General features: G+C 37.1%; 1 protein-coding gene across 7 annotated transcripts in view; it reads right to left on the bottom strand.

The window, feature by feature from the left end:
• The window catches only part of si:ch73-287m6.1 (RIMS-binding protein 2), a 73,839-nt gene that overhangs the window by 22,815 nt on the left and 24,239 nt on the right, over positions 1–26,785 (bottom strand). For 5 of the 7 annotated variants that reach the window (XM_036139822.1, XM_036139826.1, XM_036139823.1 and 2 more), the window contains exons 2-8: positions 23,262–23,384; positions 15,534–15,638; positions 10,853–10,903; positions 6,388–6,592; positions 5,129–5,286; positions 4,918–4,997; positions 4,702–4,811 (exon numbers count right to left, since the gene is read on the bottom strand). In XM_036139822.1, coding sequence (XP_035995715.1) covers positions 4,702–4,811; positions 4,918–4,997; positions 5,129–5,286; positions 6,388–6,592; positions 10,853–10,903; positions 15,534–15,635 — 706 coding nt within the window. In that variant the 5' untranslated portion in view covers positions 15,636–15,638; positions 23,262–23,384. The remainder of the gene's footprint in view (positions 1–4,701; positions 4,812–4,917; positions 4,998–5,128; positions 5,287–6,387; positions 6,593–10,852; positions 10,904–15,533; positions 15,639–23,261; positions 23,385–26,785) is intronic. The other 2 variants (XM_021320789.2, XM_021320790.2) reach the window with 2 other exon arrangements.

Here is a 26,785-nt window from a genome sequence, read left to right as displayed (position 1 = left end):
CCCTGTGTCTTAAGGACATAAACTAAAATATGCCCTTTTCAATGTAGATTTTAGCATACATTTTCTAAAATATTTTCAAGAAGACCCCAGAGTAAATAGCCGATCTGCTCGATTAAGGAAAATAATGGCACGTTTTTTATCCATACTAGTACACCTCAATCAGCAAATAGCGTCTTGTTCCTTCAATCCGTTTTCCCACATGAGGACTGGGAAACCTTCAGACTATTTGCATGTGTCTGCTCATGTGTAAAGGAACGAGTGACGGCGTGTGCTTTGCTTGTGTGTGCCGATGATTAAGACAAGCCCCATTGGATTAGTCATCATACTAAAAGGGGCCACGGTCCCATGTTGTCAACAGCTTGGTCTGAGGCCCAAGTCGCCTTCCTGTGTTGTAAATACAGAGCTCCTCCACAATGCCGTGTGATCTGACCGCCCACGGCTAATGAATCACTGCAGATGAGTCCCACCGTGACTAGGACAACTCCGCGTTGGCCACACGATCAGTAGCTAGGGGGATTAGGACTGCGTCTGATGGAGAAGCCTCCATAATTCTACAGGGATTAGAAAGAGAGTCACTCCAATCAGCAGTTGTGAGAAAGTATGCAGAAAGTTGTTCATGGTGACATCCGGTGCTGACTAAGCAGAGGTCACAGAATGGACGCAGCCAGAAGGCAGATGATGGGCATTTTTAATATGAGCATGACAAGTCATGCAAACTGCCATGTAGGAGCAGGAGACGTCTTTGTACCAGTGTTTGAAGAAATGACTTAATCAGCAGTACAGTTCTTTTACATTAAGGTCGGACCACGTTGTGTTGTCCTTCCCAAGCCTGGTAGAACAAAGTCACTTCATTACAAAAAGGGAAATTTACTAAATGAAAAAAAAACGTCAAAGTTGATGTATATATGTACGAGCACAGAGAGTACTGTGCAAAGGTGTTGATTTATTTTCTGTGCCTCCAAAGAGGCAGAAATTCTCGTAATCTTGGTCTGCGTTTTTTCAGGCTCCTTCAAGGTCTTTCAACATTTTTCTTTGGATTTTTTTAAACTAATTTTAGTCCTTTTGCACTAACCACTCCTGCATAAACGGAAAAAGAACACATTTAAACAGTTTGCATCAGACCACCTTGAGAGGTACTTTTGGAAGCATTTAACTGAATTATTTTAGTCATCAGAACACAATGCATCCTAACACACACTGGTGAAACATCCACTGACCTGAAAATCATTATCCACCTGGGAGACTATTCTAAAGACAGGGTTATTTTAAGTAAAAAGTTATATTAATTGCTTGTTAGTTTGCATCTTAATGAAAGACAATGAATGCTTTCACTACGTGGGGATAATATTGGTCAGTGAATTACAGGGCATGTAATGGATAAGTTCTCTCTGTTTAATGACATTTATTCTAATAAATTAGTAGATAGCAGGCCACTCACTTTGGTATCATCAGATAAGAATATGAAGACCTGTAGCGGTGTCACTTTTGCATTTATGCACTGTTATTAATGCATTATAGGTGTGTCACACTGCTTATGGCTGGTGGTATGTCGTTCCACAGGTTAAAGTCTTAGGTGTCTGCATTTTGCCTTGTGAATTTGTGTAGTTACAGGTAGATCTAAAAGTCATTTCTTTTTTAAATCATAAAAAAAATTCAGGATTTTTTGTGATTCATTTGAACAAGGGAAACTCATCTATATATATATATATATATATATATATTGACAAATGTTTCAAGCTTTAAATGTCTTGTAATTCTGATGATTATGGCTTATAAACAATCAAAAAAACAAATATATAATCTTATGTACCTGTAATCTTCTTTACTCTCACTCATATTGCATCTATTAAACTTACAAAAGAAAATAAGAAAAAATGCAATTTGTAAAGCACATTTCATTTGAACTAAATCTCAAAGTATTACAGGATAAAACAGTCCTAAATAAAAAATACAATAAACAAAAAACTTGTGGATAAGTGAGACAGGCTTGTTTAAAAAGGAGTCTTTAAGTCTTTTTTCTTAAAGCAGCAAATGTGTGTGGAGCTCTCAGGTGTTCAGGGAGGGAGATCCAAAGGTGATAATGAAGTGCGAGGTGGATGGAGGCGGTTGGCATTGTGTGAACGGAGGGAGCGGATGGATGAGTTGACTGTGAGGAGGTCCTTTAGGTATTCTGGAGCGTAACCATGAATACACTGGTGGGTGATAAGAGCAATTTTGTAATGGATTCTGTAGGTAATGGGGAGCCAGTGGTGTTTATTGGGAATGAGAGTGGCGTGTTCCCCTCTGTAAACTTTCATGACAATTCTTGCAGCATAGGTCTGGATGTATTGCAGATCCTCACTATTCTTTGCAGGAATCCCAATGAACGAGGAGTTACCAAAAATCGAGCCAGTAGGATAATAATTAGGCAAATTTGTGTCAAACCTGCTGCTTAAATGCATCTCAGTGGTCATAATAACAGTGCATATCAAGTCTCTGATGTCTCAGTGATATTAGGAAAAAGTCAATATAGCTGTTAATCATGTATTTTTATTTGTATGTCAAAGCAGGTATCTGAGATTCACTCAGCATGGATACAAACACCATTTTTGGATGGTCATTATTGGCCATACCATGTATGAAATGAGCCAATAAAAGTAGTGTCCTGTGAAGGATCTTAAAAAAGTCTAAAGAATTATTTATTAGTACTTAAAATATTTTTTAACCAATTGAAAGGAAAAAAAAAAAAGGAAAGTGGAAAAAGATCTAAGCTATTTAAAACTTTGCATTGAATTGCAAATATACTGACACAATGTGAAACAATTTTGTGTGTGTAGATTTCCATTGCAAAGCAGAAAACTCTAAATCTAAGGCACACTTTTTCCTTTTTCTTAATTTTTCGGTCATTATCAGTAATGCACACACTGTTTAGTTTGTTTGGTCTTTTCCTCATTCACATAAGACAACATAGAAAGGTAGCCTCCCATTAATGCTTACATTTATCTCTTACATACAGCAGAAGACACATGTTCACATACACTATGTAAAAAGACACAGAACTGACACTGATTGATATCGCAAACGCCCTCTTTTAGGTCAGTTAGGATTACGGAAATAAAAACATTTGGTTTAATCCTAACTGAAAGTAGGATGCCAGAAAAACAAGAGATTCTATTTTTAGATTATTTTCAATTACTTCTTAAAACTCATAGGTTTACCTAAAATAAGAGTCATATACCTTTAAAATGTTAGGAAAGTCCAGATGGTGATTTTATGGCTAAGCAAGCATTGTATAGGTTAACTCACAACATTTGAATTGTATTTTTACTTTGGTAGTCCTGTACCACCACGTTCTTAATGGCCACTCAGCAAGGAAGAAGCCAAAAACAACAGAAAAACTATGCTACAATTTGCAAATGGAGTCAAGGGTCTAAAATCTTCATTTTTGGAGACATGCCCTGTGGTCAAATAAAATGACAAGTGTCACATTTGGAGGAAAAAAGAAAGAAATTTGCGAGCCCGAGAACACCAGGGATGGCAGCATCCTGTTTGGGGATTGTTTTGCTGCAGGATGGACTGGTGCATTTCCCAAAATAAATGCCACTGTGAGGAAAGAACATTATTAGGTACTATTAAAGCAAGAATCTCAAGACATCAGATTGGAGGCTAAAGCTTGGGCACAAACAGGTCTTCCAGATGGATAATGACCCTAAGCATTTGTTACAAAGTTGCGCGAGGACACGAGTCAATGTTTTGGTGTAGCCATCACAAAGTACTGGTTCTGAATCACATTGTATTGTTTTTGGGCATTGCTGTGTGTGAGCGATGTTGCCAACAAACCTGATTATCTTCCATCAGTTGTTTCAAGAGAAATGGGCAAAAAAAAATTCCAGTAAACTGTGAAAAGCTTGTGTAAGGATTCCCAAAGCATGTGACCAAAGTGATAAAGTTTAAAAGGCTATTTTACCAACTAAGAAAGAAATACATGTAAATGTCTATTAGACGTTACATGAAATTACAGGTTGTTGGAGATGTTGAAAGGAGTTAGTGGGAAAACACCAGAGGATTGGTGCAGACACTAGGTCTGTGACATACATAGATATGGACAAAGGGATATGTCGGTTATCTCGGGGCAGCATGTACACTTAGACAGTCTTGGACACTGTGCATTGCACAATCTAGTAGATAATACTTAGCAGGAAAATATTTTCTATTAACGACAATGGGAGGAGCATAGAAGACATTTTTGGCTTCTATGAAGACTCATAGAAACTCTTCCTCATCCCTTTTTCACGTGTCGATACCTGTCAAGAGCCTCAGCGCTGTTCTGTAAAAATTCCTCCGGCTTGTTTGGAATAAAAGTGTTGAAGAATAGTTTCATTTCCATCAAAAGCAGTTCTTCAATGTGGGATCACTTCCTTGACCAGAAGGGCACAGAGGCGTTTCACCGCCGACAAGAGATGGTAGCTTTTACACATCTAAATTTTAAAAGTTATTAAGAGACTCCTAAAAATATTTTTGCTAATTGCGTTGGCATTTAGCAAATATAAATAATTATGATAATCATAACTGATCAAAAAAAACGGAGACGTCTAGTGTGATTAAATGTCAGACAGTAACAAAACATTTGATATGGGTCTTTTTATACAATATACGTCAATATTTGTTCTAGCTTTACATTTGCAGCCAACATCAAACACAGTTTAACATTTATTTCCTGACCTTCATAAAAGCCATCATCATCCATGTCTCCGTACACATACAGATACTTTCCAGCCACAAGGGGGAGCTCTGCTTCAGGATGTTCATTCGGTCCATCATAAGGGTTATAGCTTATAAGAGAAAAATAATAAAAAAATGTGTTAAATTTTGAGTTTGAAGAGTCAAAACTGCACACGTGAAAATCATAGCATGTATTTTGATGCCTGTCTCTTTCACCTGTAACGGGCAGTGCAAAGGCGGACCTGGCCAGTGTAGCGAGGTTTGGACCTTGTTGATGAACTTGTCTCATCCTCCATCTATTGATTAATAAAAATTACACACCGTCAATCCCACCCAGAGAGAAGCTGGGATTTAAGTAGATCGATTCTAAACATTTAAAAGGATCATCGAGAAGTTTATGTGACACTGCGGTGTCACTCACGCTCACCTCTGATGGGGGATGCTGTCGGGGGCTGCTGGAGCGGTCCGTTGTTACGGTGCTGGATTTGACAGACAGCAGTTTGAATGCTTCACTGTCTTCAGTCTGCAGAGGGCAGGGCGAAAACTGAGGGATCAGAAGCTGAGCATTTGGTGCACTCTCATCACCTAGGAGACATTGATTTAAATAGCAAATAAAGAGAGACTGTCATTCCTCGTGGATCCCATTAGCTGTTCATTGCACACCTATTGATTCCCTCGTTAAGCAATGGTACAGTTAACACCTTTCATGCCAAAAGGCTTTTCTATCTCTGTCAGTAATTCCCATCTGCAGCACATATGTGGTTTTTAATAACACTCGGATGAAATACAGCATATTAGGAGACACACAAAGAGGGCAAAAAAGCGTAATTGCTTGAGGGAATTATAATTAATAATAACATGCTTAGTTTATATGGAGTCAGCATTTGTTGAAATATTATAAAGTGTTCATGATCAATAGATTGTTCAGAATCATGTAGGGTCTTTAAAAATTTTCACTGAACTGGCTCCGCTTTTTCCCTTTTATAAGGTATTTTCCTTATCTTTCACTATTATTTAGCTGTATGCACTTATAAGATTAGAAGGTGAGTAATTTCAGGCAAAAAGTGTAAGACCTATCAATCCATCACAGATCAGCACCATCTGAAAGTTAGCTTCCTAAATAAACACCATCAGTTCCTGACAGATGAATGAAGGGAAAAGCTCTCTGGGAATCACCTCAATGGTACTGATATACTTATTTTTCATATTAAATGATATTACATGACCAACACCAAATAGAATATTAAATTATATATAATGTATATTATAGTTCTCATAGATTCAACTATAAGCTGAATTAAATAGTCTTTTTGACAAGAATTTTCTATTACATCTTCTTTTTTCTTTTATAATTGTTTCCGTCCAGTATAATTAAAAGCCTTTTTTTATGCCTGGGGAAAAAAAAGATAGATCTTTATAATGTGGTTCAACAAAAAATATTATTTTAGAAATGGTGAGGTATTAGAGTAAAATGAGGGTAGAATCAAAGGAGAATTTTTAAAGACTTATGACCACCCTGAAAAAAAAAAAAACATTGCTTTAAAAAGGTCTGAGTGATTGGAGGCATAATCTGCAAAAAATAAAACATTAGATACTGTACCTATAGTTTTGAATAGTATTATAAAAGTATTGATTAAATAAATAAACAACTAAAAGATCTGCCTTTAAGTGAAATCATCGACAAACCTTTCTGCAACTGGGCTTCAGATTCAGCAATGGCCTGGGAGAGTTTCTCCTCTGATGAGGCTGGGCTCTGGGACCCCAAGGTGGAATAACTATTAGGGAACTCCGCGGGCTCTGATTGCAAACGGACGTTTGGCAGCCTTTTCGACAGCTGGTGGAAATGTTCACTGTGTGACCTGCATTTCTGCTCCAGGTCACAAAGTTTGACCTTTGACAGGGAAGAGAGGGAACAGAAAGAGATGTGCTTGACAAAAGGAGGGAATGACAAAGATAATAATTCATCCTATTTTATTTTACAGGTTCTAGCCCTCTAAAGACCCCCTGTTTAATCTATACTTGCTGACTGACTACTGGCCTAATTATACATAACAAAATCTCTAAAGAACAACTTTGGAGCTTGGGTCTAATGTTGCAATCAAGAAAACAAGTATTGAACATCAAGGTTTTTCCTTGGTACATATATTTCTAATATTTCTGATATGAAATGGCAGTGAAAACCCTGGTAATCCAAAGAATTCAAATCTAACAGGTCCATAAATTATGTTTAAAAGGGTGGAATAGCAGAGAGAACAGGTATTGAACACACTTACTTAAAGGGGACATATATCATGCTTAGTGAATAGTGTGGGTTAAATACACCGAACAACAGAACCTTTTCACTTATGCACTTGTAGCTTCAGCATCCTTCAGCTTGGACTATAAAACTGCAACAAAAAAAATAAATAAAAATGTCGGAAATCGCAAAATTGGTTACCTGGAAGTCCATGACATAATTGTTCAAAAACGTAATAGAGAATAGAGAAAACTGAACGACTTAAAAAAATATGACCCAAACAGAATATAAAAATATAATACATAGCTCCTGGGCAGACTAAATTGCATTTTCTGCATTCGAAGAGACTCCAAGTACACAAAAAGATGAATTCGAGGGCTAAAAAAAAAAGTGGATTTTGCACTATAGGTACCATTTAAATGTATGTAAAATGTAGCAGAAAAGCATTTTTGTAATGACAGCTTCAAACACCTCCTGATGGAAACTGCTGTCATGTGTTGCTCTGGTGTAGTTTGACCCTATGCTTCCACCAAAACTGTCTTCATATCTTGGAAGTCTTGTGGACTTCTTCTACACGCTCTTATTTTCAGGCTGTCCCATTCATGTTTTGTCAAATTGAAGATGGATGCTATTTCATTTGACTTAATGAAAAAAGCTCCAATCAAAAATGTAGCTGCTATTTCCAGGTCTTTCTGCAAGTAGTACTTGGCTCTGGGATAAACTTTTTGATCATTGGTTTATTTATTTTGTCTCCTAGGTTAGGAATCTTGTTTGGAGTACCTGGTTATTGCAGGTTTTTGGCAAAAATCTTGTTTCACTTCGAGATTAAGGCTTGAATAGTATGCACTACAAAATTAAGAAATTTTAAAATAAGCCTATCAAGTGCCTTTCCAATACGTTGTAACAACAAGGTTGTGAAAGTTTTGAGAAAGCTCTTTGCTTTTATTCATCTAATGAGAAGGCTTATATGCCATGAAAAGGTCTAAACCAGAAAACATGAAATGTTGTATATATCGATGGGATTTTTTATTAAATACAGACTAATATCAGATGGATTACTGCCTTCATATGCATTTTTACAACTTTCTTTCCACATGTGTTCAGTATTTGTTACACTGTTTTTCTGCTTTGGTACAGATCTGTATAATTTCTTTACAGCATGCTGGGTTGTCAACTAAATCAGGTGTGAATTTTATATTGATAAATGCATTCAGCATACCTTTACTTTCTCTGCTGTACATTGAAACTCTCTGCAGCCTGAAGACATTGAACTTTTTAACAGATGAGAAATTAATCATGTTTGTACGGATTTTAGTTTTCATATAAACAGAAGATACTATAGGTGCTTTAATAATGTGTGAAAGGGAGAAGTGTTAGCGATGATTGAACATACATATAAAAGAGGGAATAAGTCATGAAACAAATCAGTATGTATGCAACAAATAATTAGCATCAGCAGAAAAATAATAATATTAAATGCTTGTCAAATTGAAAAGACTTGGTTAAAAGATGGAAAACATATGAAGGTTTTTGACTTTACGTACACATGAGTTTATCATTTTTGTACAGTGCGCCCAAATTTAACTTCTTGTACGGATGGCTGCATGTTGGTTTAGGATAAACAAATGTGTGAAGACATAAACAAAAGAGAATGACTTGACAAATTTGAAGTACAAAAAAAGTACTAACTTCATCACTGCAGCTTTTTAATTTCCCTCACCAAACTCTATTTGCCTGCCCAGTAAAATCATATTAAAGTGCTTCTGATGACTAATAACATGACCTCACTTGAACTGCACTCATAGAAGTCTGAGACCCATTATCACAGTGGGATTTAGGGTAAAAGGAGAAAATAATTTTCTGTAAATGAGGCAGTGACATCTTTAAAGGCCTTTAATAAATTACACAGCAGATCAGGATCAAGAAAATAGTCAGCTGAGGTCAGTGATAAAAAGAAAATTGCGGGGGTGCACTAGAGTTTGAGATTTACAACACAATAATGAACTGTACTTATAAATAAATTCCTCCACAATCAATCAATCACTCATTTATTTGTATAGCCCTTTGCACATCCACAATAATGGTGTCCACAATGCTTAACAAAATCAATATATAACAAAAAAAAAAACACAGGGGGGTAAAAGGAAACATTAAAAACCTGTTAAAAACAAGGTAAATGAAACAAAATATAAATGAAACAAGGTAGATTTTTACAAGAAATGCAACCACAGTTTTATTATTAAACATTTGCCTGAATTAAAAAGTCTTGAGCTTTGATTTAAAAAGCCCAAGTTCAGTTATCGATCGAAGACCTAGTGGAAGCTGATGATCTAGTGACGAGGTGCAGCCACAGAAAAGCTTGGTCAAGGACCTCAAGGACCTGGTGCGATTGGAAAAGCTCAATAACTTGGATAAAAAAGAAGTGGGGGCAAGGCTAAGAGCTTTAAAAACAAATAATTTAAAATCAACACTCAACATGGAAAGGGAAAGCAATGTAGTGAAAAGAAAACTGGTGTCCGCAGTCACCTGCCTGCTGCAGGAGTTTGGTCGGTCTGGTCTAAATTCCTCTAAATTCCAATTTTTCCTCCAGTGAAAGTGTTGTGAAATTATCATTTTGGAAATAAATTAGGATTTTTTTTATAATTGCCCCAGTTCTCTCATGTTCTGTCTTGCTGTTGTTGTCTAACTCTTCCGTTTGCATCCGTATGTTTGAGAGACATTTGTGCCTGTGTGTCTACGCTTCCAGGGACTTGGATTGATTTTATGAATTAATCTGATTGGATGAAGATGACACAAAAAGTGCTGATTGGCTACAAGTGTAGAGTGATGTGCTCCAAGGAGAATCTTTAAGTAACCAATTAGAGACCAGAAAGAAGTCACATGGAAGCAAAAAGGTTACAAAGATAACCCATGCACCAATTTGTCTGGCATCACATTGCGACTTATAGGACAAAGTTAACCTCAAATAAGCCCAAACTGTAAAGGGAGCACTGAAAAATCAAGTCAGACACATTTTATAAAAGGACAGATGCTACATTTTTTATTTCATAATTTGTGTTTACCATGGCTACAGTTTTTTCTTGCAATTTTCATTGGGGTAGCACCCAAGCGGCCTCTGTTGACAAGCCGTCACTGACTGAGGCACAACTGTGATATGATTATTTATCTCTCAAATTCAGAAAAAAATAAGTACAGAATCCTGTAAATTCCTGGTTTTCTTGCTTTGTTCTGGGAAGCTAAGCAATTTTTATGCTAAACCAGTTTCATGTAGCTTTTTGTAGCTCAACATTAAAGTCTAAAAAGCTGGTTTTATGAGGCTTCAATCTCAGTTCCATGTTGGAAGGTTTCATTTGTTGCTTTTATTGCTACGGTTAAGAAACACTTTGCACTTTTTCTCAGTCTTACTGTTGAAAATAATACCAAGTCTTTTGGATTCTTAAGTAACCAGCACTATTATATTGCCAACAGAGTCATTTTGGAGCACTGAAAACCCCCGTTTCTCTGCTGTCAGCAGTTTATTGTATTTATTTGACAACCAAGGGAGCTTTTGTTAAACTTTGCTTGCAGCATGGTTTCCATGGCAGTTTTGGTCAGTGAACTATTTTGTGCCTGATTAGAGCTACAAGATGTATTTGCATGAATTACCCCATGGATATTCATGAACCCCAGAGGATGGAGCTGGATAGATTTAGCTGATTTTCTAACTTTTTTGTAGCACCATCAGCAGAAAAAAAAATATATATATTTTAATCTCCTCACTAATGTTCCTCCTGCAATGTAGATAAGACTTTCTTAGTAAAGAAAAATGGAGGACGTCAGCATGATTAGTATCTTGTTTTTTGTCAAGCCCCCATCAAAACACATACACACAAAAAAAAATAATAGACCTAATGAGACATGACTAACTATATGTACCTCTAATAACTGTACTGCTTCCTCATGCTGTTGGTCAGTTTGATCCCAAGACTGCAGAGAACACACAGGAACACATAGTGACAGCTGACACTGTGATCACAGTCTGTAAGGTGGACTAGACATCACACAGCTGACATACTGCCTACACTGTACTGTGGATAAGCCTGGAAGAGGCTCACTGGTTCTGTAGCGCTTAGGTAGTTGAGTAGCTGCCTGCTCCTGCTGCCACAGCTCCAGTGAAAGGTAGCTGATCTATTCTTAGGAATGTTAGAGTCAGGTAATTATTATGAAAGAGGTCATAAAGCCTTTAAATACAAATAAAAGCACACTATGTGGCAGGAAGAAAACACATTGTGTAAGTAAAAGTAAAACCTAGGTAACAGAAAAAGCTATAGGGTCAGCCACATTTATTGACACGTCTATTATAGGTAGGGGAAAAAAAATGACTCTTTTCTCATAATGGTGTTAAGGATGGCCATCCTCAAACTGTTCCTACCAAGTTTGGAGTGTGAAATTGTCAAAATGTCTTCGCAAGGCATGGTGTAGTAAACTTGCCTGCAAGCTGAATCTTCAGGGCATTTGTATGTTCTCAAACACACAAGAATCTATCTTGTCCCACTCTCGCCTCATCCGTTCGTGACTGAATCAAAACTGGTCGGGCCAATCACATTGCGGTATTTATGATTTAAGGCGGGACATACAGCTGTGATGAACGCAAGAGGTGCCGAGCCCACAGCCAAACCAAAATAAACATGCCGGCGCAGGAGGACGCACACATAGCTGCTGCTATCACCTCTGTTTTGTCAGAATCCACGATCGTCACAAGGGTCACTATCCAAATAAGTGATTAGCTTTGACTAGCTTAACTCGTGGTTTCTCATGGCACCTGCTACTTGCGAGATTTTCATTTGATACTGTAATCAAGAATTAAGAATAATCTTGATTCTTGATTATCAATCTGGCTTGCCAGGTTAATGCTATGGCATCAAGAGTATCTTTCAGTGGAACTAAGGGGCCGACCCAAACTCCAGAAATCTAGTCCCACAATGTAATGCCACCTTCACCAAACTTTAAATCTGACAAAATGCAGTCAGAGAAATCCTGCTCTCCTGCCAACTGCCAAACCCAGACTCATCAATTGGCACCACGGTATCTGAACCTTTGCATGCAAACCATATATCACTTGGTGATGTAAGTTTGAATCCAGCTGCCATGAGGTTTCATTCCATGAAACTCTCAACACACTTTTCTTAAGCAAAACTAAAGGCTGCATGATGTTTAGACCTCAGTAGCTATTGACTCTGCAGAAAGTTGGCAACCTCTGCATATTCTACCTCTCTGCATTTGCTCACCCCACTCTTGGATTATGTGTGGCCTACCACTTTGTGGCTGAGTTACTGTCACTCCCTATTGCTCCCACTTTGTTATAATACCGCTAACAGTTAACCGTGGGATATTTAGTCTGGAGGAACTGGATTTATTGCACAGGAGGCACATTATCACTGCTCCATGCTGCAATGCCGAATTTTATAAAGTGGGGGCCGAGAAATTTGATTTTTTTCTCAATTCACTATGTTTATATAGTGACAATTTACAAATGGTGCTGTCTCAAGGCCCTTTACAAAGAAAAAATACAATTCAATCCAGCTGTATAGACAAATTCAGAGTCAATTACAAACATTCTAGTTTGATCCTGGTACTCAAACAATGCAGTCAAGTTGAGTTTGTTGTTGAAACTGTTAAAAAAATACCTAATTGTACTGAGGCACTGACTTGCAACATTTACTCCTTCTGCATGAGCATATATAGAGAGTGAACGGTTGCTTTCATTGTGCCGCTAACTTTGCAGCAATCTCTCATATTGGGCATGCACGTACCAACTGCGGAAAGGAAATTTCTCCTTTACGAGACAAAAACTTCAGCAGAACTGCTACAACCAACTGGTGGTTTGAAAAGAAGGAGCATCCACACAAAAAGAACACCAAAGCACTGATCCAGGAGTACTTTCGGTGTTAAAGAAGATGTAAACAGAATGTGGCATGAGTAGCTCTCTTAGTGGCTTCATTTAGGAAAGACACAGGGCTAAATAGAGAAGCTGCAAGCCAGTTTTCAAGTCTAAGAGACCACAGTTAGTTGCAGTAAAAGCTTAGCCAAATGCTTTGTCTGGGGTCAGGGTTAAACACTGAATGACAACGGTAATGTATCATAAAGAAAGAGAACGTTACGCTATTGGTAGCGGTAGCTTAGCCGATACCCCTCTACAAGAAGGTATCATAGCTAAATTAAAAAAAGGCAGGTGAGAAGCAGACAGAAAACATCAATAACTTGGTGTTTTTAAACACATCGTTTGAAAAATTTAAATAACAGCAAATAATGAAGAACTGGAGAGAATGTAGCAGAGTGAGGAAAAGTGGTCTGTATGTCCTCCAGCAGCCTAAGCCTAAAACTACAGAGATGGCTCAGGGTAACCTAAGCCACTCTAACTATAAGCTTTGCCAAAAACAAAAGTTTTAAGCCTAGTCTTAAATGTAGACAGGGTGTCTGCCTCAAGGACCAAAACTGGGAGTTGGTTCCACAGGAGAGGAGCCTGATAACTAAAAGATCTGTCTCCCATTCTACTTTTAGGCACTCTAGGAACCAGCAGTAGACCTGAAGTCTGAGACTGAAGTGCTCTGTTAGGAACATACGGGGTAATCAGAGCTCTGATATATGATGGAGGTTGATTATTAACATCTTGTTGATTACATGTGAGAAGCAGACATTTAAATCACATTCTGAGTTTAACAGGAGAGCCAATTAAGAAAATCTAAAATAGGAGAATTACAGTATGATCTCTCTTTTTAATTTTCATCAGAACTCAGAAAGGTTCAAGCCTTTCTAAAAGAGAAAACTGTGATGAACGTTATCAAATGTAGCACTGCGATCTAACAGGACAAGGACAGACACAAGTCTATTATCTGAGGACAATAGAATATCATTAGTGACTTTCACCAGAGCTGTTTCAGTGCAATCAATGATGAGGTCTGAAACCTGACTGAAATGCTTCAAACAGGCCATCTCTGTGTAAATGTTCACATACTTGAATTTTAGAGAAGAAAGGAAGACTGGATATAGGTCTCTAAATATTAAGTCATCTTGATCAAGAGAATGTTTCTTAATTAAATAGGCCCTTTTCCATTAGACATCTACAGCCCAAAACTTTTCAAAAGCCTGGGATTTTCAAAAGCCCACCTGGAGTTTCCACTTGTGGGATTTCACTTTCCCCAAGCTTTACTTTCAAGGGGAAAAGACCCTCTTCTAGGGGTAGGACTTTTTAAAAAGCTTGGGGCTCTGCTCAATGGGTGAGGTTATGTGATGCACACCTAAACAGTCCACCACTGCGGTGAGTAAGAAATAGTAGGGAGTTGACTAGTTCATAAACCGATTGATTTTATACCCTTAATTTATCAAAAAAGTAGTTTTAAGATGTTTTCAGGTGATAACGTGCACCTCCAAACTTCATCGGTGCAGTCAGTTCATCAGGGCTATGAGCCAATTTTAATTCTGCTTGGACTTGTTGGGAACAGCAGAGACCCGCTGCCAAGGCTGGTGACGCTGGGGAGCTGCAGTGGGAAACCCTCATTGCTGCCACGTTTAGTCGGCCAGACCGACAACACACACACACAAACACACACACACACACACACACACACACACTGCAGTCTTCGTGCTGCGCAGGTAGAAATAGGTGGCGCTTAATTTTTATTTTTTATTTTTTTACTAAAAGGAGTAGATGAGTGGCAGCATGAGTGGCAGGACGTGGATACAACTTCTCTGCCTTTGTCTGTTTGACTGCTGTCTTCTTCCTGCCACCCATTGGACTGGAGTGGTACTGCAGTTTGCCATATGTCATACAGGTGGTTTTAATAAATGACACGTAGTAAATGGAGACACTTGTGCTACGTTCACACTGCAGCGCTTAATGCTCAGTTCCGATTTTTTTGTGAAATCTGATTTTTTTGTATGGTCGTTCACTTCCTCTCCAGGAAGCTTTCAAAAAGTCTGGAATAATGTGGAGTACCAAGATTTATACTACTGCCCAAACAAAGGCCTTGTAATGGCTTAGATAACATGAAAGCTAAAGTGATTAAAAACCTGAATTTGGTGCTATGGATGGACGAGTGATGACTTTTGGCAAATCCTCTAGAACTTAATCAAAGCACAATCAAATCAAGTGACCAGACCAAGAAATTATAGAAATAGTAACAGATTGTTCTGAAATTGATCTTTATATAGAACAACAGCTTTGTTCCTTTGTGAGAATTAATGCCACTCATTTCCAAAATAGTATGAAACTACTTAAAATACTACAAACTACTTACTACAAACAAACTACATACTACAAACTGAAAATATCAACAAGGGTGTGTATATTTTCCTATGAATCACAGACTAAAAGTCACTAATGCTAAACACGCATTTGTGATCAGGCCGGAAATTGGACAGCCTTTTGTGGTTTCCTTATTTTCTAGTTGAGTGCTATTTACTGTGCGAGTGTAAATCAGAAAAAAAATGCACTGCTAATACATCAATAACTGAACAAGAAGCTTTGGCATGAAGTCACTGCACAAAATCTATACTGGAAAAACAAAACAGGTTTTCAGTGATTAATTCTCTGCTTTCTTCTTAGTCATGGCCATACCTTTTGTAGCTGATTGATCTCCTTCTGTTTGGTATAAACGGCCACCAATGCTTGCTCATACTCTGTCTGCAACTGTTGTTTCAGCTGTAAGGCTTCATGCATATGCTGAGGGGAGACAGACAGAGGAAGGATGCTATTTAGAGATGGTTTCTGACAGCGTGTCCAAAGATTTAACAAGCAGGAGTCTTTCTTCACTAGTAGTGGCAGAAAGCTTGACTTTACATGCCTCAGTGGTTTCTCAGGAAGAGGCTAGCTATAGCACTGGCCCAAAAGTGTGGGTGTACTTTTCTGTCCACTAGCTACTGAGGGATATGATTTTAAAATGTTACCAAAGGGAAAATTCTAGCACTTTCTTGTAAGCTCTTTCAAATCAGTTAAATAAATCCTTCTTTTATCTTCTTATAACAAGTTTCTTTGTTTATTTTTGTTTGCAAGGTAGCCGATCAAGAACGTATGCATTGGAGAACCATCTGATATGTACCTAATACCTATCAGGCTACCAATAAATAGTTTGCTCTTTAGTAAAATTAGGAACATCCCAGGTGCCATCATGCTGCACGAGACATGAGTTAATTAAACAATATCCTAAAGTAATTCAAAGCTGCTCATACACTGAATTGGCACCTTATTTCAGTCTTGAAGTAAAATTCAAGCATAATAGCTGAAATAATGTAGAAATCAGCCTTCTATATATATATATATATATATATATATATATATATATATATATAATTGCAAGCGGTGTTTTATCCAAATTAAATGGCTAATTGAAGTCTGACCAGTGAAGCTGAGAATGGTGGGAGGTTACAGCAACATCTGGTTCAGAATTGGTATAATCTGGGTATGAAAGCCTAATACAAGGTTTGTCCACGCATCTTTTTAATAAACCTTTTTGTAAATGCATGATTACAGATACTATGGAATAGGAAAATGTTTTTACAACCTCCAACCTGCTAATTTCAGCTCTTTTAGGGGGTCCCACAACTCTATACCCCTTCCTGAAAAGAAAAGCCTTTTCTCCCACACCCAAAGCACTTTGATATGTAGATGATGATGTAGCATCCACAACAGCACCTTCTGGAAATCTCTTACAGTTAAACACTGTGGGTTTTTTTGTGACAGAACAGAACTTTTTCCTAAGAACCTGTCAAAGGCATAAATCCTGTTAATTGACTAAATAGAAATTGTATTTTAGCTATATGCAAATTCTATACAGAAGGTATGGTTTAGCTCCATGGAAGAAACCAAGCAGGTGAGGAGGACACATTTTTAATGAGCCACAAAAAAAGCATTCTCTGGAAAGAGGACATTTGTTATGGCAAGGACAAATAATAGATTCAATTTCTACAACACCAAAAGTGACTGCAGCTGTTGTTTGTGAACATAAAGTTCATCAGATAATGCTTTTGTTTGTGATTTTTACTTTGTATGGGCCCTTTGCTTTGGAAAATGTCTGGTGTTGTTAACAAAAGTCCTAAAATAAATATTATTTATATTTATTTTAGTAAGGAACTTGTTTCCTTACTACAATATAAAATGTATTAATTTATACATGTATTGGTTTGTAATAGCACAAGTCTATTTCTTTAAGAACATAAAACAAAGTATTTCAGCATGAAAGCACATATTTATTTATGGTGCATATTTAATAATATGCCATACCAAATGTCTGTCTTTGTTAAATAACATAAAACAAAGTATTTCAGCATGAAAACATGTTTTTTTTTTAATGTGTAACAGCATCCTGTATCAAAACCACATCTCTGCTGTTTGTAACAAACCAAACCGTGTGAAAATGGGGATGGGCAAAAAGCTTCCTCAGTACAAATAAATACACTGGGGTCACGTGAGAGACCCATCCCAAATGGCAGCCGGGCTGAAATGTCCATGAGGCGTCTACCTATATAATATCTATGGTTTGAACCCCAGAAGGCTCTCTCAAGGTCTACAGCCTCCATATTTGGGGAGCCGGCTCTGCCAAATGCCACCTCAAAAGTGAATTGTATGGGCAAAAAACATGTCTGCAGTGTACACTAAAGAGAAACATGCACGCTGCCAGAATTGTGTTGTTTTGAATGGAAGGTTTTGTCACAAGCAGTTATTTGGTGGCAGACTGCACTAGAGAGATTGCTTTTAAGTCAATCCGTAGGGTGCCTATTTGTTTGGCCTCCTTCCCCCTTTCTACTCACTGGATAAATCTTCTTATAAACCATCACCGTATGAACTCACATTTGTGCCGGCACTTTTGCAAACACTACGTTTGACTTGGGTGGAGATTGTATCATGCATTGATCCCCTGTGTTACTCCTTACTTTTCTTCAGCACTTATATACACAATTCTTGATTTCAGTAATGGAAATGAACTATGTAATAGGAAGTACAAGCCTGAACAAATGTAAAAAAGAAAAGTTGTTAAAATGTTTGTATAAATCCTTTAAGCTTTTTCAACTGCATCTATTTGCTTAAACCTTTAAAACCTTTAAAATCCAAACACACCACTGGGTCCATTTTTCTCCTCCTCTCCTGTAATGAACTGAAACTATTAAACTTCTTATATGCAGAAACCTGCATCAGACTTTCATTGTCTGAATGCTGTGAAGCGTTTACAGTACAGAGATCTTTCCGCTGCTAACATTTTTGTGCATTTTTTAGCATCTATCTACTTCTTTTAGAAACTGAGTTAGGATTATAAGATTTTCCTTCAAGTTTAGGAAAATGGGTGGGAAAGCTCTTAAATTTAGATTTTTTTCTACCCTCATGTTCTTTCTCATTCAAAAAAATAAGAAATTCTTCTTCACCCCTCAGAGTGACTTCAGGGTGTCCTGATCAAGAGGTTGCTTGCATATTTAGAACAGCTCTAAGCTGCTGAGGAACCTGAGCGAAAACGGCTTTTTGTTATTCTTGGTAATGCGTAATCCTACATTTATAGCAAAATATGCAGTCCAGACATTGCTAAACAGAAATAGACCATGAGAAGTTCTTCACGTGAATAGATCAGATTGTTTACATCGCTCACTTTGCAACTTGAGGTTGTCCACTGAAGTGCTTCTCTTTCCGATGGCCCATCTTGGTAATGGTGCAACAAGAAAATGTTCTTAAGGGTTATACCTTAGTGAAATGCCTCTGGCTAAAGTAAAAATATTAGAATTACATTGTTGTAATGTTTTTAAACAAAACATATATAGAAAACAAAACTAATGTACTTTTTATTCTTATTTTGACATGCAGACCCATACTTAAAATAATAATGTCAAATGGGATTTTTAATGGAACATAACTATTTGACTAGTTAAAGGAGCTATAAGTAAGATATTTACTGTAGAATCAACCTAAATCCTTCTCACCTGTCACCCAGGATGGAAGTAACATTCCCTACAAACAATCAGTCCTTTCTATTAACAATGTCTTAGTCACATTTTTCTCCTTTCAAACCTAGATGTACGGTCTGGAACTAAATCGGTTCAGAGTGTAGCTCGTGTTTAATTTCTGCTTCCTGAGCCAATCATATGAGAGTTCCCAGGATCCCCAACACAGAACGCAGCATTTGGTATTTTATTGTGACAAAAGAGCAGCAGCCTGCTAACATGGAAGCCATTAAGAGAAGTAGACCAGTAATAGCACAAAATACAACATTATATACCTGTCCTCTGGAAGTAAAAATTCACAACAGGAACACGCCGTGTAAAAACGGCATATGAGATTGTTGTGATTGGCAAGCTGTTGTACCGATTTGAGCCACTAGGTGTCAGTATTACTTATAGCTCCTTTACAATTCGTTTTTAATTAAAATTAGAAAGTTCAAATGACAAGACATTTGCATTTGGAGTTTTTCTTTACTGGGACGTTCTGTTAACTGTGACATCATCCAAGGAAGACAGATCGCCCGCTATTACCATCTAATGTAGAACAGATTACTGGATCAATGTGTGCTTCTGTGCTTTTTGTCTCTCTTGTTGTGTCTCTGCTCTGTCTTCTGTAACCCCCAGTCGGTCGAGGCAGATGATCGTTCATACTAAGCCCGGTTCTGCCGGAGGTTTTCCTTCCCGTTAATGGGGAGTTTTTCTTCCCACTGTCGCTTCATGCTTGCTCAGTATGAGGGATTGCTGCAAAGCCATGGACAATGCAGATGACTCTCACTGTAGCTCTACGCTTCTCCAGGAGTGAATGCTGCTTGTTGGGACTTTGAAGCAATCAACTGGTTCCCTTATATAGGAAATTTTTGACCAATCTGTGTAATATGATTGAATTTGACTTTGTAAAGTGCCTCGAGATAACATGTTTCATGAATTGGCGCTATATAAATAAAATTGAATTGAATTGAATTGAATTGAATTGATTTGAATTGAATTTAATTGAATTGGGCTTTTTTGTTTATAACTTAGAACAGAAATGAATGCTTGCCTTGGAAAGTTTAAAACTTGATGCTGGATATAATTAATGATGGGTGACCAAAGTCTTACCAAAAAAAAAAGGAAATATTGGCAGCGCAGATGAATAACAACTAAAATATCTTTGTCTCCAAGAAAACCTTTGATGGAAGCAATGGCGCTGGCATGTCAAATGTCTTCACCTATAATAAGACTCAACAAATACTGAACCATGTATAATAAATATATCCATCACTTCAAACCACTCAAAAACGTCAAACCTGTTTTGTATAATCTGTATTTGACTTTTACTACAAGGTGTAGAGATTGTTCATGTTTGTTAGCCAGCAAGATACTTCCTAAATACACAGATCTAAATTGTTATCTATGGTTTTTTATTTATATTAATTAATATAGAACACAGATCCAGGGATGTATAAATGTATCCCAAGCTTGTTATTGACCAATTTCAGTTAGAATTTGGCTACTCAAGGGTTTCCTTCATAGTCTACAGTTGATACTGATGTTAAATATTTTGTCATCAATGGAAAAGACAAGGCAAAAGATAACCACCGTGTTTTGGTCTGAATGAGCAACAGCGAATAAACAACAGCGCAGCCAGCACAGTAACGCATCACCAGCCCAAGTCCTGCACCAAAGCTGGAGCTTGCAAAGTAAAACCACACACCAAATGCTAATATATGTTTGTAGCATTATGTCTGCAGTTTAAATAGTGTTAGGATATTTAAAAAAAAAAATATATATATATATATATATATATTGTGCTAACAGTCTCAAGAGCACTAATTGAGCAGTAATGGAACAGACAACTGAAAATGCACACAGAAAAAACACAACAGCATACAAGACAAACATAAGATACTAAAGATTCTTACTAGATACAACGGACTGAGATTGCAGTATCAAAGAACCAGCGCAAAAGCAGCAGATCTTGGATCTCACCTTAGCAGAGTAAAGGCCATGTTGCAGAAAATCAAAGCTGTTATTTCACTATTTCCTTTTTAACAAACTCTAATTCAAAGGCCAGAATATTTTTGTATTAAAATTCAAGTCTTATTAATTGTATAGATTTAACAAAACAATAAAGATATGTTTTATTTAGATAAAACTCTTCATAAATTAAATCTTATTGACCACATTAGTAGTCATAAAATTACTAAGTATTGTACCAAGTGCATTAAAATATGATATTCTGAGATTGAAAATTGAGTTTTATTAACATTTGCAAAGCTAAGAGAGTAAAATAAAGTGTTTATTTATTTTAAAATTAAAGCTCTTTTATTTAGGGAAATAGACCAAGAAAAACACATTTATAATTGATTATTACTTTGGGGCTGTTAAGAAAACCGTTTTGTTACTGGATTATTTAACATTCAAAATAAGATTTATAATGCTTCATCCCATTTTGGTTTGAGCAGCAGAAATCCTTTTTTTTTTAAAAAGTCCAGCTTTTATTTTATTTTTTCATGTTGTGTTTCATTATCTGCGCATTCTCCTCCCACACCGCCCAATGTAATTTTCTCTAAATAGTCTTTTTGTCTCCGTAATCAATGCCAAACGAGAAAGTGACAAACCTTTCATTGCTGTATCAGGGAGTAGGTCAGCTTTTCTCATATGGGCATATCTCTCGAATATCCTGACAAACAGACAATCGATGGAAGATGCAGGGAGACGGGGATTTGTAATGACAGAGCCTCACGCAGAGAGGCGAGACTGTCTGATTACTATTGGAAGATAGGAACACAAGGAAAGAACAAGTCTTTACTTGGGAGAAGAAAAAAAAGGTGAGATTTTTTTTTGTTTTGGTTTCTTCAATTCAGAAGGGCCTTAATGTGTGAAAGCCCAGGTGATGAAATTTAGGTTTTGTAGGATTCATATTATTTAACAGGAGGCTCAGCTGAAGATGTATTTTAGGGCAGCCCCTCAAATACAATGTTTCTTTTGTGACATCATGGGAAACCCAAAAGAAATTATCCAAGATATCAGGAAGATTGGCTCCTCCTTGGTTACAATTTTGCTTAAGGTATCCCGTTCATAGTTCAAGCACCGTGGGAATATCCAGCCTGTTCAGGAAGGAGACGGATTATGTGTCCCAGAAATGAACATGTTTTGGTGTTAAATTTGCAAATCAACCCCAGGACAAAACCAAAGAGACCTTGTGAAGGTTCTGGCATGTCGGTAAACAAATGCCAAGAGCTACAGTAAAACAAATCCTGTTCCTATACGGGCTAAAATATCACATTCTGTTTATGAAAGATGCCCTGAAAAAATGGTAACCATTGGTAAATTTGTAGGAAATAGGGGGCACTTGCAAGTCTGAAAACACCACCCCAGCTGTGAAGTATAGGGGTCCTAGCATCATCTTCCGGGTGTTTAGCTGTAGAAGGGAGTGGTGCGATCCACATAATAACTTCAGGAAGTTGAACCTTGGCCAAAAATGGATGTCAACAAACATTCTAGGCATACAGCCAAATTAGTACCAAAGTGGTTTAAGGCCAACACATTCAATGTTGTATAGAGTGGTCATCACAAAGCCCTGATCTCAACCCCATAGAAAATGTGCTGCTAGGAATGAAAGGTTGCATGCAAGCAAAGTGGCCTAGTTCAAACCTGACTCAGTTACACCCATTCGCTCAAGAGAAATGGGCCAAAAAAAAAACCATCAAATTACTGTGTACGTATATACCCAAAACATTTGCCATAAGTCAAAGTTTAAATTCCTCCAAATACTATAGAAAAGTGTGCAAAATGACATCATAACTTAAATTAAGCTGTAAATGTTGCACTTATTAACTGTGGCTGACATCAAACACCCCCCATAGAAAATAAACACATAAATACAATTATAGACTTTAGTATAACTGAATAATTCCTTGTAAATAAATAAAAGAGAAGTGGTGTGCATTCGTACTAATTCCTCTTTACTCGGTTACCCTAAAATAAGATTCAGTGCTGTCTGCTGCCTTCAGAGGGATGTTGGGATGATTTATGTATTTATGTATTTGAATTGTTACAAATTTGCAGCTTAGTCTACAGAGTAGAGCTAAATGTTCACGAACAAATGCTCATTGAATGTTCAGTGTTACAGTCAAAGACATAATGTGATATATAATCTACAAATGCAGGTAAATAAACCTTTTTTTGTTGATTATAAGTAGAGAAGAAAAGACTTTCCAGGAAGAAATTTTGATCTTAAATGATGAAATGATGAATTGTAAGACATGTGCGAACACACTCAGAGAATTTTTGAGATAATTTAGAACACTTGTTGGTTGCTTGTATTTTCAATGCTTTGTTGATTAATATGCAGTAGCTTAGCAATACAGGACTCATGTCTCACCTTTAGCACGTGTTCCAGATTTTTGACTTTGGCCTGGAGTTGGCTCCTTTCCCGCTGGGCCACGTCTCTCTCCCGGCTCACTGTGGCAAACGTTTGTCTCAGCTGGACATAGTCGCATCGCACCTGCACGGACATGAATCACAAACGGATTTCAGGTATTAGACAGGAAAGGTCCAGTAATAATAACAGAAGGTTAATCACATAATTTAACGACGTGCAAACATGTGACAATGTAAAATAAGAACTGGGAGTTGTGAAATGCCGCCATCCAACTTTTTTTTTAATGGATGAAAAATGAATAAATAAAAAAGAATGAATGTCTGGATACCGCTTTTGCAGGAGACCTACTTCTTAAAGTTTATAATGAAGTACGTGCTCTGTCTTGTTGGTTTGAGGTTTGATTTTTGAGTTCTCAAATCTGCAGAGAAATTAATCAGGACATTTCCGTTTATCCTTGATGACTTTCAGCTGCTGACTTGAGCACAACGCCTCTCACTTTGATATCAGCCTTGAGCTGGTTCCTCTAAAGGTGGCCTTACAAGATTGAGCTGAGCCCCCCCCCCCCATCAGCCATGCACCCTTCGTCTTCTCATTAATTACTAAAAAATGGAGGAGTGCACAATAGATAAGCTCGCACACCTAGAGCGCACAAAATTAGACTGCGGCAACGAAAATGAGATCATTTATTTTGTGTGATTTGTGACAGTAGCTGGAGCTGCTAAAGGGAACCAACTAATGTGTGCACAGAAAAAAAAAGCAGCAGATTAACATTTATTAACATTCATTATGATTGAAATTATTAACAATTTACATTCAGCTTTTGTTAGAAATGCATATTCCAGGACTTCACATTTATATAGAAAAATGAAATCACAATTCATTTTAAAAATCCAATATTTATGACACCCAGGCATGAGTGTCATGATTTTTCAGAATCTAATGATTTATTTCAACCATTCTCTCTTCAGGGTGACATGATTATATTTCTCATAACTTCAGAGATTCTTAAAAACAAGAGGCAATTACATATGTTTAAAGTGCATTAATGATTAAACTATGCTACTGTGGTTTGGTAAAGTGTCCTCTAGCAAGTAACACCTCAACTACAGACTTTTAGCCATCAGTGAGATCCTGCCACAAATCTGGCAAGATATATTTGACCACCTGTCGAGATAAACAAATCTGATTCAGACACAATAACAGCAGACAAATTAGCACAGTGAAAAATAAATATAGAATAAATTATAAATATATGAGGGTTAAATGCGCAGTGCACAATAATCAGTGACATCTAGCAGCTCAAACTGCAAACCGAGCCCTCTGAGATCCCCCTTCGTACTACTCAGGCTTCCAGCAGTTGGTGACACCTCAAAAATACTACAGGTACTAGACTAGAAAATTTCTTATTCTAACAAAATTTTGCAGATGTCAAAACATAACCATGACATTGTTTCGCCCCAAGTGGACCATTTGAAAGTGTTGCTGACTGAAATCCTACCACATTTATTTTTAAACCGCCAGAAAAACAGACATATTAGCTAACTCCTATCAAGTTAACTATTTTAACTTTCTCAACTTATGCAACAACACTGTCTCAATCCCTCAAGTATCTTTCTTTCTCTTATGTCTTTTTCAATAATAACGTATCATCCAAACAAGCTCCTACCCTTGCCTTTGTCACAGTAGTCGTTACAAGTCACCAACCCCTCGCTCGTGCTGCATTTCTGGCAGGACCGACCATGCTTTTAGCCCCCTTCTTGTCTGTGCACAGATGGCCTCATTTATGGAGCAAGAGGTCTGAGCAGGGCTTCCTGGACGCATGTCAAGATGCCCCAACCCACCTTGTGAAATCCCGTTTTAGTGAAAGCAGCAGCTAATTGCTTACAATTCCAGCCGGTCATTGTCTCAATTTAAAGATGTGTGTCAATTTCAAGATTGTGCGCAGGGGCTAAAGATTAAGGTCTACGCAAACAGAGATGATTAAGACAGGAGATGTAGTAATAATGATTCATAACAAACCATCCGAAGTGCCCAAAGCAGTATTAAATGAAGAAGTGTGTAATCTGATAATGACCGCACTGGTGCAGCCGTATTGATCTGTGGGAATTACCCCTGTCACTAACCCATTTATAAGGCGTTGTGTATATCATATGAATACACACACACTACAGACTCTAAAATAGATAGGAGACTCTCAAGAGTATGATTAACCTGGAGTAGAACGACAACAGTTTCATGCCATTACTGTATTTGCACAGAAAATCTGCAGCTAAAGCGTGTAACTTTTCTAACTTTCATGGTCTTGCAAATACGTGACAAGACCATGTTTGGTAAATTACGCTGAAAGTCCCAAATAACACATGAATAATTTTTCTGCCTGCCACAAGTAGATGATGCAGAAGTATTACTTGGATTTTAGTCTGAAATGGAGGAATTGTCTTAAAAGAGTCCAGTTTGGTTGACAAGAAAGTAAAATAGAGAATAGTATCTGGACTATCAAGAAGCTGCACAGTTTCGCTAAAGTGTAAAGCGGACAGCTTTTTAGATTAGATTAGATTAGATTAGATTCAACTTTATTGTCATTACACAGGTACAGGTACAAGGCAACGAAATGCAGTTTAGGTCTAACCATAAGTGCAATAGCAGCAAGTGCAGGATAAACAATGGTTCCATAAGTACAGGACATGGGTTATTACTGAATAAATATAGAGATGGATACTATTATAAACAGAATTTTACTGATAGATTTGTTCTATGAGTATAATATATAGATAACTAGTATTGTGAACTAAATTTACAGCTGGATATGTACTGAATATAATATACAGGTAGATATTACTATAGAGTTTGACAGATATGTACAGATATGTATATATAAATAACCAGTATTGTGAACTAAATTGAATAATAAAATAAAATAAAATAAATAATTTACAGCTGGATATGTACCGAATATAATATACAGGTGGATATTACTATGAGTAGAGTTTTACAGATATGTACAATAGCATAATATACAGATGATTATTATAACAGAGTTTGCATGTACTATGAATATATGTACAGATGGCTATTACTATAGGCAGAATTGTGAGCATGATATACAGGTAGCTATTACTATAAAATGTATAAATAAAGTTTGGACAGAAGCTATTTAAATTAAAGTGCAGTGAAAGGTGATTGCATATTACAGTTAAAGTACGGTATTGCAAATGTATATGTAAAAAATTGTGAATAAACAGTCAGCAGTGCAAATCAATATTCAGAAGATAAGTAAAGATTAGTCGACAAGAGAAAATGGTCTGTGTCATAACTTTTGTGATAAAGACCCAGACACTAGGTTTACCTTGTCAATGTGGAGAAAGTGGAAATGCATTGCTTTTTGTAACTGACAAAAAATTTTTTATTGATTATAATGTTATGAAAATGTATTAGTCATTACAATTTTGAATGGGATACACAAACTTGAGAAAAACAGAATAAATACCAGTTTAATGCTGGCAGTCATTTTCTGGTGTCCTACT

The sequence above is a fragment of the Fundulus heteroclitus genome, chromosome 8 (assembly GCF_011125445.2).
Source record: "Fundulus heteroclitus isolate FHET01 chromosome 8, MU-UCD_Fhet_4.1, whole genome shotgun sequence".
Lineage (NCBI taxonomy): Eukaryota > Metazoa > Chordata > Actinopteri > Cyprinodontiformes > Fundulidae > Fundulus > Fundulus heteroclitus.
The sequence above is the reverse complement of the archived record's forward strand: the minus strand, read 5'-3'. Positions and strand labels throughout refer to the sequence as shown.